This window comes from Callionymus lyra, chromosome 8 (genome assembly GCF_982586985.1).
Source record: "Callionymus lyra chromosome 8, fCalLyr1.hap1.1, whole genome shotgun sequence".
NCBI lineage: Eukaryota > Metazoa > Chordata > Actinopteri > Syngnathiformes > Callionymidae > Callionymus > Callionymus lyra.
Genome location: NC_141825.1, coordinates 15,779,538 through 15,791,587, shown reverse-complemented (window position 1 = coordinate 15,791,587; position 12,050 = coordinate 15,779,538). Strand labels below are relative to the sequence as shown.

Here is a 12,050-nt window from a genome sequence, read left to right as displayed (position 1 = left end):
GAAGATTATCTCTGTGTTTAGGTGTTGGCTTACAAACACAAGTTAATTTGTTTCAACATCAGTTTTACTAAGTCTAAGGATCATAGCTTAATCAATATATGATGCTCACCTTATCTAACACACTGTCACCAACATAACAATTGATCTTCCTTGATTTTTGAGACACCCATCCCTCAGGCCACATAAAATTACTTTGTAGGCCCAATTTTCATTTGTTCATTTGGCAGATATTTTTTTATTTTTATGGGCCTTTTTCAGTACATGGAGAGCGTTCCACTGTTTTTAGAAGAAGACGCTAGATGATAAACAATATTACTAGTGTGCTTTGGTTTGGATGGATGACTAGACATTTATCAAAACATTTCCATCCTAAAAACGAGGAAAATCTACTCTCAAGAATTTAAAGGAATTTTATAGGTCATTACATTCCATACGTATGGAGTGAAATTATTTTCCGAGGTATAGGAATGCAAGAAAGGATCTTTGAGAATTTTGGAGCAGGAAGTACTTCTGAAGTAGTCATCCGTCCGCAGGGAAGAGATGTAGACCATTGATGTGGAAGACATGTTATTGAGATGTTTGCCAGGAAGAGTGTTCAGTGGTCTGCTAGCATTTAGCTTTCCTCAGCTAGTCATCCCTCTGGCCACTCTTTTGTCTTCGTGTGCAATTCTCCATTCGCCCTTTTTAATGTGTCTTCTCTCCATGTCTGAGGCTTTTATTTCCAGCCTGTGTAATGAACACCCCAGACTGAGTCGAGTTAATCCCCTTGACACGTCTCACTCCTCTCCCCCCCGTCTGCAGTGTCTGATGCTGTGGGGAACTTGTCCTGCTCCGGCGTCAGCTGGGATTCAATTGAGCTGTTCTGGGAACTTCCCGCTCATCCGAACGGTCAGATCCTCTTCTACGAGATACGAGTGACGGTGGACTCCCGGTCCACGACGCTCCAGGCCGACACACCCGAGTACACGGCGTCGCGGCTCCTGCCGGACCAGGAGTACAGTTTCCTTGTTTCCGCGGTCAACTCCGCTGGGCCCGGGGAGGAAATGAACTGCACCGCCTCGACCCTCTCGGAATCAGGTGATTCCACGTCAGAATTCACACTGATCCTCCGCCACTCATATCCTCTCCGCTCATAACCTTTTTGCGTGTCGTCTTTTTCCCCCCCGACAGTCCCCGCCGCTCCTCTCTCCCTCGCCCTCTCCGAGGTCAATGCCGACAATGTGACACTCGAGTGGGCCCCGCCGCTCTCCGTTCCCGGCCTCCTGAAAGAGTATAATATCATTGCACAGCTGCTTTCAACTGATTGTGAATCAGACGCGGCGTTAACTGCCGCTCAGCCGGTCCCCGAAGACAAACTGCCCTTGAGTTGCATTGAGGCGGAAGTGTCGGCGTCGGTGAACGCTTCGGAGGACTCTGACGAGAACCCGAGCGTGACTCTTCGGTCCATGTCTAAATACAGATACTACCGCTTCAAAGTGGCCGCCGTGACCAATGCCGGTGTCGGAGAATACACAGGTTGGATTTACGCCCGCACACTGGCAGGGAGTGAGTACAGTCGGCAGCTCATTGTTGAATGACAATAAGTGTTTTATCAAGCTGTGTTGGTTGTATCTGTACTATTTATACTACACAAATTCATTCATACAAACACTTTAATATGTGCATGTGGGCTATTTATTTACATGTAATGCTCGGATTTATTGAACATAGCTGGAGCATAATTCTTTTTTTTTTTCCTGAATAACAAATCTCCTCCTTGATAATATTCTCTCCAAACAGTATTCTTACGATCCAGAATTGGCACAATGCGGATAAATGCGAGATGCTACTCCTCATTTTGGAAAACAACAACAAAGCTATGTGTGATTGACAGAGCCATCAATACTAAAAGCTTTTATAAGAAGCCTGAGGAAGGCCTTTTTTTTTTAGCTGCTTGAACTGGGCCAGTGCATTTACAGTTTATCCCTGATCAACCCTGAGGTTTTTTTTTTTGTGCACAGGAAATGTTGTCATACAAGAGGAGAAGCTATTGGGGGACAGACAGGAAAAACATGTTTTGGTGTTTTAGAATTAGTGACTTCCTAGAAGTAGATCGCTCTAGATATAATTTCCAAGGGGCATTTCACCACATGACGCCTGAGACGGAGGTTCCATTAATTTCAACTATTTCTAGAGTATCAAGAGAACCTTTCAAAGCCTCAAGGAAGAGAAGTCAACTCATAAATAGCCATTTAAGAGTGTGTGCCAGCGCGGCTATGGACTGAAATTACACTGTGCTAACATTGGAGGGAGACATAAAAAAAAGTCAACCATAGTCTGGATTAACAAACGTCTGCTAGCTAACATTATATTTTATTTATATTTCTAATTCAACATATTCAACACCAGAATGTTTTTTACTTGTTTGTGTTTTTGATTATAAACCCCCCCCCCAAAAAAAAAAACCCGTATATATTTATTTAAATGATGATATTTTATTTTATACAATTTTAAATAACAGTTGTAGCTTATTTAGCTTTCTTATAAAATCTCTTCGCATAATAACACTTTTTTTTTTCCTTTCTATCATGTTGACGGTCCCTTATAAATCGTTCACCGAGGCAATTGAATTTCCCGCCCCTGGTCTAAAAAAATTATTATATATATATATATATATATATATATATATATATATATGCAATAACAATAATTATTATGACCAATTCATTTAACAGTTATATTTGTGAACATTTTGAATAATTAAACTATTAATACTGTTTAATTATTGTTTACAAAAGTGTACTAGCTGGCTATATATTAACATTAAAATACTTTGTATTCATAAATGTAAAAAGAGCATGTAAGTATGGAAAATAAATGTCAATGAGTGTAACTGTGTTAATAATTAATTTGTTAGTATATATGTGTAATATGTGTTCCCTATTCTGAAGTGTTACCAAATATATACATTTATTTTGTTGTCGTTATAAGACCCTGATGCTCCACCACAAAACCTCCAAGTGATTTCAAATGCTACGAGTCTCCAAATCACTTGGACGGCGCCTGCAGTTCTCTCCGGCCCGACACACTATCTAGTGCAGGTAATGAACAGCTAACAAAGAGTAATTAAATGTTAAAATGTTTATTAAACGAATGGTATTTTCTTTGATCCCAAAACTGAAAAAAGTTGCGACATATGATGGATGCTTCTCTTGTCTCGTCAGGTGGAGGGTCCAGGGTTGAATTACTCATCAGTTCTTGAGCCGTCTGAGCAGACAATTGTCACCGTGACGAACTTAACTGCCTTCACTCGTTATTCCGTGACCATCATCGCCTTCACCGGGTCTTTGGAGCAGGCGGCCACAGACGGGAAGGCAATTGGGCCTTTTTTGTTCCAAACATCAGAGGAAGGTAAGCACGGAGGTGCACGGAATTACAATGACATCAGAGGTTGTGATCTCCTATTTATCGCGGTCGTTTTCTCATAATTTGTTTTTCCACTCAGAGCCAAAAGACCCTCCCAAGAATGTGATTGTATCAGTTATTCCAGACGAAGTGAAAAGTGTGAAGGTTAGCTTCACCCCGCCAGAGGAGCCCAACGGACAGATCACCGCCTACTATGTGTACGTCTATGAAAAAGGGCAGCTGGTGAAAAACATGAGCCTCAACATCACTCACAGAGACCACAACATGCTGACGGCTGACATCGAAGGACTTAAAGGAGGACACAACTACAGCATACAGGTGAGTAATCTTCATTATTTACGTACAGATCTGGCTGCTGTGAGACCACAGAGGCACCTCGGGCCCTGGCGCTGACTCACCTCTTGACTACCTGTCAAATTATCTTTGAAATACATACATTTTAGAAGGATTCAGTACACTTTATTTTTTTTAATTTATTTTACTTATGTGCAAAAATATGGCTTGTATTACCTTTTCTGAAGAAAAAATAAATCAAATTATACTACCCACAAATATGCTTTTTATTTTTTAAGATATGTTTTATTTTTTAACAATGGGAATGTGAATACATTTATAAATATTTACTTGAGATGTATATGCATATTACATTGTATATTTTATGTGATTAAATGTACATGCCCATTAATTTACTGAAAGAGCAGGAATAATAAGAAATCTTGGAATATGTACCTAAAAAGTACAAAACAGTAAAGTCAATAATAGTTTTTTTATACCAAAAAATGATTCTATATAACTACATTTAATATACTTTTTATTTTTATTTACACATATTAGTCATTAATACTGTCTGAAAGGATTCTATCTTATTTATTTGGTGAATGTTTTGACAAAGAAAAATTATTCAAATATGATTCACTTAAAATATTGTTTTCACTCCTTTAATATATTATGCAGGAAAATAAATACTCAAAAAGAGCCTTCATTGAAAAGGTAATCATTTAATTAAACCACTGTGCAGAGAGAGAAAAAAACAAGAAAGAAAAGAATCCAAAAGTAAGTAAAATGGAAGCCTCAAGATTTTATATTTAAAATGGCAAACGAATGAATTAAAAGTACAAGTTAAAATGGGAACATTATATTGGTCTAGTTTATGGTATAAACAACGGGACTCGTTGTTGCTGCATTGCAGCACTGCCAGCATGTAACTAGTTGCAAGTTCCTGTTTTAGATAACCTCGAGCATAATGGACGATAACAGACCTTGAGTGTTCTCAAGCTCTTGTTTTTTCTAGTTAAAACAGAAATTCCATGAGCTAATTGTCTATTACATAGTCATGATTCCAGGCAAATATTCTAATAGGATTAAATCATTTCCCCCCTTCAAAACATTTTGTTCACGTCCGTTTCACATTATAGGAAACGCAATGCAGATTTAATAACCTAGAGTCAAATGAAGGGAACAAAAACATGTATTCATCCTTCAGTTGCTGATGTTAACAGCCTGTGAGCACTCGCATCACATGTTTTCTTTGTTGCTGATAAAAGTAAAAAAAGGCTCACTAGACTAAATATTTAATCCGGTCTTCAAGAAGTCGCATCGTGATGTCTTTCTGTAGCCGTGTGAAGGTTTGAAAGAGAGACGCAGAGTCACAGTCGTTCTCGGCCACAGGGTCCTTTCTTAAAGGTATTGTCAGTGGCTACAATAAATAAAAAAAGCGACCCGGCTGTCAACGGTGGGGTCACTCGGCATGTTGAAGCTTATTCTCCAATGTTCAGAAGATACTGTGAGGAACATGTTAGACGCGGAAGGGTCACCAGTGTAGTGAAATTCCACCCTTGTGAGTGTGGCTGCTTAAAAGGTTGCAATCATATTTAGCTCATTTTTAAGCACCTCTCTTGGTTTAAGGGGATGAAAACACCCCTAAAGTCCAGTTCAAGCATGTGCAATGCTTAACCGAATTCACTTGCCTGATCAAGGGTGTCAAACTTGATCATACGAGGGCTCAAAATAGTTTAGCAAATGAGGCCGTGGGCCAAACATAATGTGTATTTACAAAACTATTCAAAACGGGAAGCGCAATGTTACTCCATTTTACTCTTATTGTTGGTCTCTATATAATCGTGATCACTGTCCTTTATTTGATTTAACTAACCGTTAAACTGAAACATTTATAGGTCACGATATCAACGCTCATCTACTTTAACTTTAAACCAAAGATCCATTGGGCCACATAAAATGACATGAAATAAATCAATGATTAATTATCTAAATAAAATTCATGCTGATATATTTAATTTAATTTGATTCTACATCAACTTCATGCGTTAAATGATGACATGGGCACCGTGAATGAACATCAGGAAAGGATTTAAAGGAAGGAAGGAAAAGGCAGGGGCTGAAATCACAGTAAAAATCTTGGAGAAGCAGTCGAATACAAATGCAAGTCTTGGGCCAGACCGGTCAAATTTCCTCGCACCAAGTCTGTCACAATCTTACCGTCTTTGTGTGACGCGATGGATCCAGCTGTGGCTGAGATGCTTTGCTCTGCAACCCAGCTGGTGGTCCAGGGTGTCGGACTGGAAGTTGGGAACGAATAATGAGCACAACAGAATCCCGTCGTGACGACACATCTGGGACAAAACAACTGTTTTAACTGTCAAATGACTTATTTAAAAGTTGAAATAAAGTGATGAATAAAAGAAAGCCTGCCTTCTGAAGTCTTGACCGAACCCATCTGTTGTCTCCCCGCCGCCTTATTGGTGTCTCTTTGTTCACAGATATCAGCGATGAATGGTGCTGGCAGAAGCCCACCCAGCCCACACGTCCAGATAAGCACGGGGATCAAAGGTGCCGGCGACTCTTTCTTGTTTCTTTCCCTTCATCTTACTGCAGCGCAGGAAGTCTTATTCTGACCCTGTCTGACGCATGTTATCCACGGGATCTGTGAGAAGTGGTGACATGTTTTCGGAGGTAGTTTAGACTCTCTGCTGGTTCGTCACGTTGACTGTAGTAGACGTCACGCGACCACTGCAGTGTGTGTTTATACTTCTGTGCTCACACGTGCGTGTTTTCCAGCCCCAGCAAAGCCAACTCAGAGACCTCAGGCAATGCTAGGCCATAGAGGGGTTTCCATGGTAACCCACAGGAGTATCACTATCCTCCTGCCTGGCTGTTTCTATAGTGACGACAATGGACCAATCGTAAAAATTCAGGTCATCGTTGCCGAGTCAGGGGGTAAGAATCTTTCCAAAAAAAAAATGGACAGGCATCACTTTGACTTTTGTCAAGCGTACAGTGTGTCACCTGAATACACAAAAACACACTCACATCTGCCTCACAGTGAAGGATGTCACAAATCTGACCACCTGGAGAGAAGCCTTCTATCGACACCCGGGTCCTTACCTGACTGACCAGGGGTTCCCCAACCCTCGGTGCAGGGCTGACGTCGCGTCGCGCTCGGGCGCACACGCCAGAGAAGGTGTTGCTCCGTCTGGAGAGCGTCAGGCCGGAACATATGTGATCGGAGAGCACGATTACTGTATGCAGGAGAACAACACGGACACCTTCTGCAACGGGCCGTTGAAGCCCAACACCGTCTATGTGTGAGTGCAGGACAAACAAACAACCGCTAACTTTGGGTTCATTTAATTTGTGCGTTTATTTGTCGCAGGTTCAAGTTCCGGGCTACTACAACAGATGGACAATACACTGACTCAGACTACTCCGATCACACTAAAACTTCAGGTATTTTTTGACATATCTTTGATGTTATCTGCATGTATAACTAATGGTGTAGTATTCCTCAAATACAGCATCCTGACATTTAAATTCATTTGTATTTGTCCAGGCTTTTCTCTGATTTTCTGAGACTCCTGTGTAGTTTTCTGTGTAATATTGATCTTTTTAGTATATATTTGATTAAGTATTGTTTTGATTGTTTAAGCGCTTTGTGACCCTGGTCCGGAAAAGCGCTCTACAAATATAAATTACTTACTTACTTTCCCCCTTGGAATACATTGAAAAGCCAAAAAATTGAAAAGCCCACGATTAAAACCATTTAAGACCAAATGGGTAGTATAGAATTAGTGAATAAAAAAAATCATTTTATTCTCCCCATCACGTCGACTAAGGGTCGGGATTATTTTCAGATTATTCCGTTCTTTCTTGAGTTATAGGGAAAAATGTAAGTTCATTTTAATGAAGCGACTAGAACTCAGATGTCTTTGTCTTCGTCCAAAAGACAAACTTAATAACATCTAAATACCTCCATACTGCTCGCCTGTAATGTCCACCTTGTTATGAAGCCAGCAGCCTAAGTCTTGCACATGCACACTGACACTTGCAATGTGTTTGAACGAGGAGAGATGTCCGCCAGGAGCTGAGAGACCGATAACTTCCGCTAAAGGAAAAAAAATATATACAGACTCACTTAATTTTTTCCGGAGCAATTCTTCTCTTGGAGGCTTCAATACAAGATGGATGTTACAGACGAGCACCACGGAGGTATTTAATGTTTTTAAGTATGTCATTTTGGAGATAAGAAGAAGACAAATGAGCTCCACTGCCATGTTAAAAAGGAAGTACATTTTTGTCTATGACTCTAAAAAGGAACAGATTACTCTGGAAATAATCCCAACCCTTAGTCGACATGAAAGTGAGTAGAAAACGAGTGAAATTTGAATTGTTCAGATTACTGACATTTCTGTTCAAACACGCATTATGGTATAGAGTACCTAATAACAAAATAAAACGTTTGTATCCACTATTTTCCTATTTTCTTTATAATTGTTTTGATATAAAACTAGCTGAAATACCCAGCATCGACCAGCTATATAAAAATAAATAAACACATAAAAAAAAAAAGAATCATTCTGACGAGAGAGAGGGAGTAAAAAAGCGAGAAAGTTCAGGTCAATTATGGTTCTAAAATGACCAAAAGAAGCTGGAATTATATATTTTTTTCTTGTATAGTATTTATTTAATATGGTATACATATAATCACAAATTTTACGTACATACTTTTAATTTTCATGGGGTTCTTCTGCCCTCTTTGAACCCACCTTGCCTTGACCTGGTGGAGTTGCCCTCCTCCCCATACACCCTTCATAGAGAGGTCTACATGCTCATTTTCAACCAATCTTCTCCAGATATAGAGAGAAAACTGTAAATGTGACGGGCTGCTAATTGTCTGTATATTAAATTAAGAAAAATCTTAAGAATAAAGGTAAAAATGTATCACAGTTAATTACATACAGGGGCCAAATCTTTCTTCTTTGCAACAGCTTTTTAACACATAGGAAGCGAGGATTTTAGGGGAAAATGCTCTTCTGTCAATCATAGATTGTATTTGCGAATATGTTTTCTAGTGGACGGCCTGTTGACCAGAGATGAGCAGATCATTCTGGGGGTCCTCCTGTCCTTCTTCCTGGCTGTGATCTTCATCATTACGATCTGTGGATTAGTCAAGTAAGTTGCCAACATCATTTCAATGATGAGATAATTACCAGCAAATGTCAGCGTAAATAGTGTTGAAGTATCTCTCTAATGCTCTCTGCTCTTTTCTTCTTGGTGTCATAAACAAATGTCTTGTTTTCATCTCTGAAGGTTCCACCAGCGCAAAAAGGAAGGTGGGACTTATTCCCCCAGAGAGGCGGAGATCACAGAGACCAAGTGTAAACTGGATCAACTGATCGCTGTTGCAGATCTGGAGCTGAAACAAGAAAACATCAGCCGGTTAGTCGTGTGTTTTTAATCTGAACGTGCCACTGAACTCAATATTACACAGAAGATTAAAGCAACAGCTGCTTGACACTGGAGTCGACTGAACACAAGCAGACATGCTTTTGAATCCATTCCACCAGATAAGAATCTCTGATGCAGCTAGAGTCATGAGCTCTCCTGTCAGCACCAAATCATCGGGAGCTGGAAAACAGAGACTCTGTGTTATTGTCCTTTTATAGTTTCTCCTCAGTTCTCTGCAGGAGAAAAACTGCCTGCAAAAGCTCCAAACTTATTATTGACTCAAACATACAAACTATTGAAGAGACAAGACGAGCTCCATGCAGCTCAATTTAGTATCAGGTGGGAACGTTCATCGCTGCTCAGAGCTACTTCCCTTTTTCACGCACTCACTTTGTCCAGCGGTTCTTGTGTTGTGAGCCGATGAATCATATCAGCTTTGAGCTTCAGGGCTCCGAGTTTCAAAGAGTGTAACTAAGTAGAATGCTTTCTAGAAAATACATTTGGATGGGTTTGTTGCTGCCGAATGAAATGTTTTGAAAAGTAAAAGCTTCGGTAGATCACCTTGATTTCAGACTCATATTCTTCGCTTTCCTCTCCTTTTTGACTGCCCTCCTTCTTTTCCCTAACTTGATAAAAATAAGTAAAACTCACTCCTGTAACGGTTGTTGTTTATCTCAGTCTCAAAGAGGTTTCTTGTATAATATTTTGTTTGTACAAGGATCTGTTTTAGGGGCTTGAAAACATATTTGAAAATATATTTGAAAGGCTTAGTGATGTTAATATTGTTGACCATATTAAAGAAACAAGGATAAAATAAACAAAATGATTAATCCTGTTGTTAATTAATTAATAATCATGTGAAAAGAACTCTATTTTATAAGAAACCCTAAAATAATTCATAATAAATGTGGTTTCAAACGTTTATTAATCATTAAATGGGAACAATATGTTCTGTGTCTGAAGTAGATCGTGTAAGTATAATATACTGTTATATAATTTCAACATAAAACAATGAAAACCATTGACAAGAAATATTCACAAAGGATCAGTTGTGTGATCATGTTTGTTCAAATATATATACTTTTAATTTAACAAACTGGCAAATATATATCATTTTATTATTATATTATTTATTATGTATCATAAAATAATAATGTAAAAATACAAAAATGGAAACATAAGAGAAAGAACAAGAACAATCTTAAATAAACCGTATTAAAGAAAACTGTATATATAGATGTAATATGATCTTTGATGCATTGAAATATAAAGTGTATTAAGGGTTGGAAAAAGTGAACAAAATGTACCCATTGAAACTGCAGTTGTGCTAAAGTATGACAATTTAAACCAACTCAAAAAAATGTTATACATTTTTAAATCTTCATACTTACCTCCTGTACTCTGGACTTACAGAGTCAAAGGACCAACCGACTAGAAAAGTATTTTCCTTCTGGTCACGAAGCTCTTTTCTCCCTGCAGGTATTCCTCCTTCTTTTTCCGGCGGAAGGAGATATATGTCATCCAGTAAGTAAAGTTTGTGTCGGTGGCTGACAAAATAGTTGCATGTCTTTGTGTGTCAAGTCAATCAAGCGGTTGTGCCTTTGACCAAACCTTTGTCTGCGAACTATCCAGACATTTTGTTGTGTGCAGTCTTTCTTCCTCTCCGTCGCCGACAGCTCTCACACTCACACACTCTGCTTGAGACCATTTTAATTTGTTTACCCGCTCGCTATCTCAAAATTGCTTGGACGGCTTAGTGGTTTTTAGAGGGCACAAAAGCCAGGCCTTATCAATCGCTTACCATCGGGAGAGCAAAGAAACACCTGACGTATGGAAAGGTTTGCTTCCCATTTTATTTCAGGAAGTTGGACTGAAATACAAATGTTATGGTTCAAACCAATTTTCTGCCTGCAAAACAATTCTGTAATTACGATCAGCTCTGCTCATGTGTGGAGGAATACCACAGAGGCAGCCGTGGTTATTCAATTTATTTGTTTATTTTGTTTGATATCTGCCTTCTATTTTTTGCTCAGGCTCCTCAGCTACAGGAAATCACTCAAGTAAGTCGTCCTTCATGAATAATGCAAATATGTTTACAGAGGGAGCCCAACAGCTCAGTCTTACATGTAGTAACATTGAATACATTCTGCATAGTTTAATAAGCTTCCCTCGCTCTCCCCTGGTAGGCCAGTCAATAAGAAGTCTTTCCTGCAGCATGTGGAGGATCTGTGTTCCAACGACAACTCCAAATTCCAGGAGGAGTTTTCTGTACGTAAGATAAAATGATCTTTCTCATCAAAACAGCTCTGAATTCTTTAATGACACCTTTGACTCAAAATAAATCTTGTTTTACTGGACAAGTATTACATTTTTTTCTTTAAAATTCAAAATGGTCAGTTTTTGATGTATAGGTAAGAAGTCGATAAAAAAATAGAATATGGCAGTTGTAGGAGAGGTGCACTTCTCCAAGTGCACTGGTTTATAGTACACATTAAGATAGTGCACGTACTTGGCCAGTGTGCAAATTTGGACAGGGTAGTACTGTCTCAAATCAAACACTGTTGTTACACACTTACGGGGAATGACTCGACAGCTTCTTCTTCTACTACTTTTTATTTTGTTTAGCGTCATCTAAGTCACTAAGATGGCGGCAGTCAAGGGTGGAAAGTGTCCATCGTATCCACACTCAATTTTCTGCCCATTTTAGTTTGCCAATTTAGTGCTCATTGTGCACTACATTTTCGCACACTGCTAATTGGGATGCACTTGTGCACTCAAAATACTAAGTGTAAGTGCAGAAGTTTGTGATTTGGGACACAGCAAGGTTCTTCACCATCACTTCTACAACAGTTTTGAAGGTTTATCTGCGAAAATACATAAAAATTCAATTGGACATGCAGTGA

General features: G+C 39.1%; 1 protein-coding gene across 1 annotated transcript in view; it reads left to right on the top strand.

Annotated features, from left to right (window-relative positions):
• ptprq (protein tyrosine phosphatase receptor type Q) overlaps nt 1–12,050 on the top strand; it is a 32,394-nt gene that overhangs the window by 10,673 nt on the left and 9,671 nt on the right. The window contains exons 12-20 of the mRNA XM_087797775.1: nt 948–1,077; nt 1,171–1,499; nt 3,204–3,390; nt 6,746–7,007; nt 7,076–7,149; nt 8,772–8,871; nt 9,010–9,138; nt 11,181–11,207; nt 11,334–11,415. Of these exons, the coding sequence (XP_087653901.1) occupies nt 948–1,077; nt 1,171–1,499; nt 3,204–3,390; nt 6,746–7,007; nt 7,076–7,149; nt 8,772–8,871; nt 9,010–9,138; nt 11,181–11,207; nt 11,334–11,415 (1,320 nt within the window). The remainder of the gene's footprint in view (nt 1–947; nt 1,078–1,170; nt 1,500–3,203; nt 3,391–6,745; nt 7,008–7,075; nt 7,150–8,771; nt 8,872–9,009; nt 9,139–11,180; nt 11,208–11,333; nt 11,416–12,050) is intronic.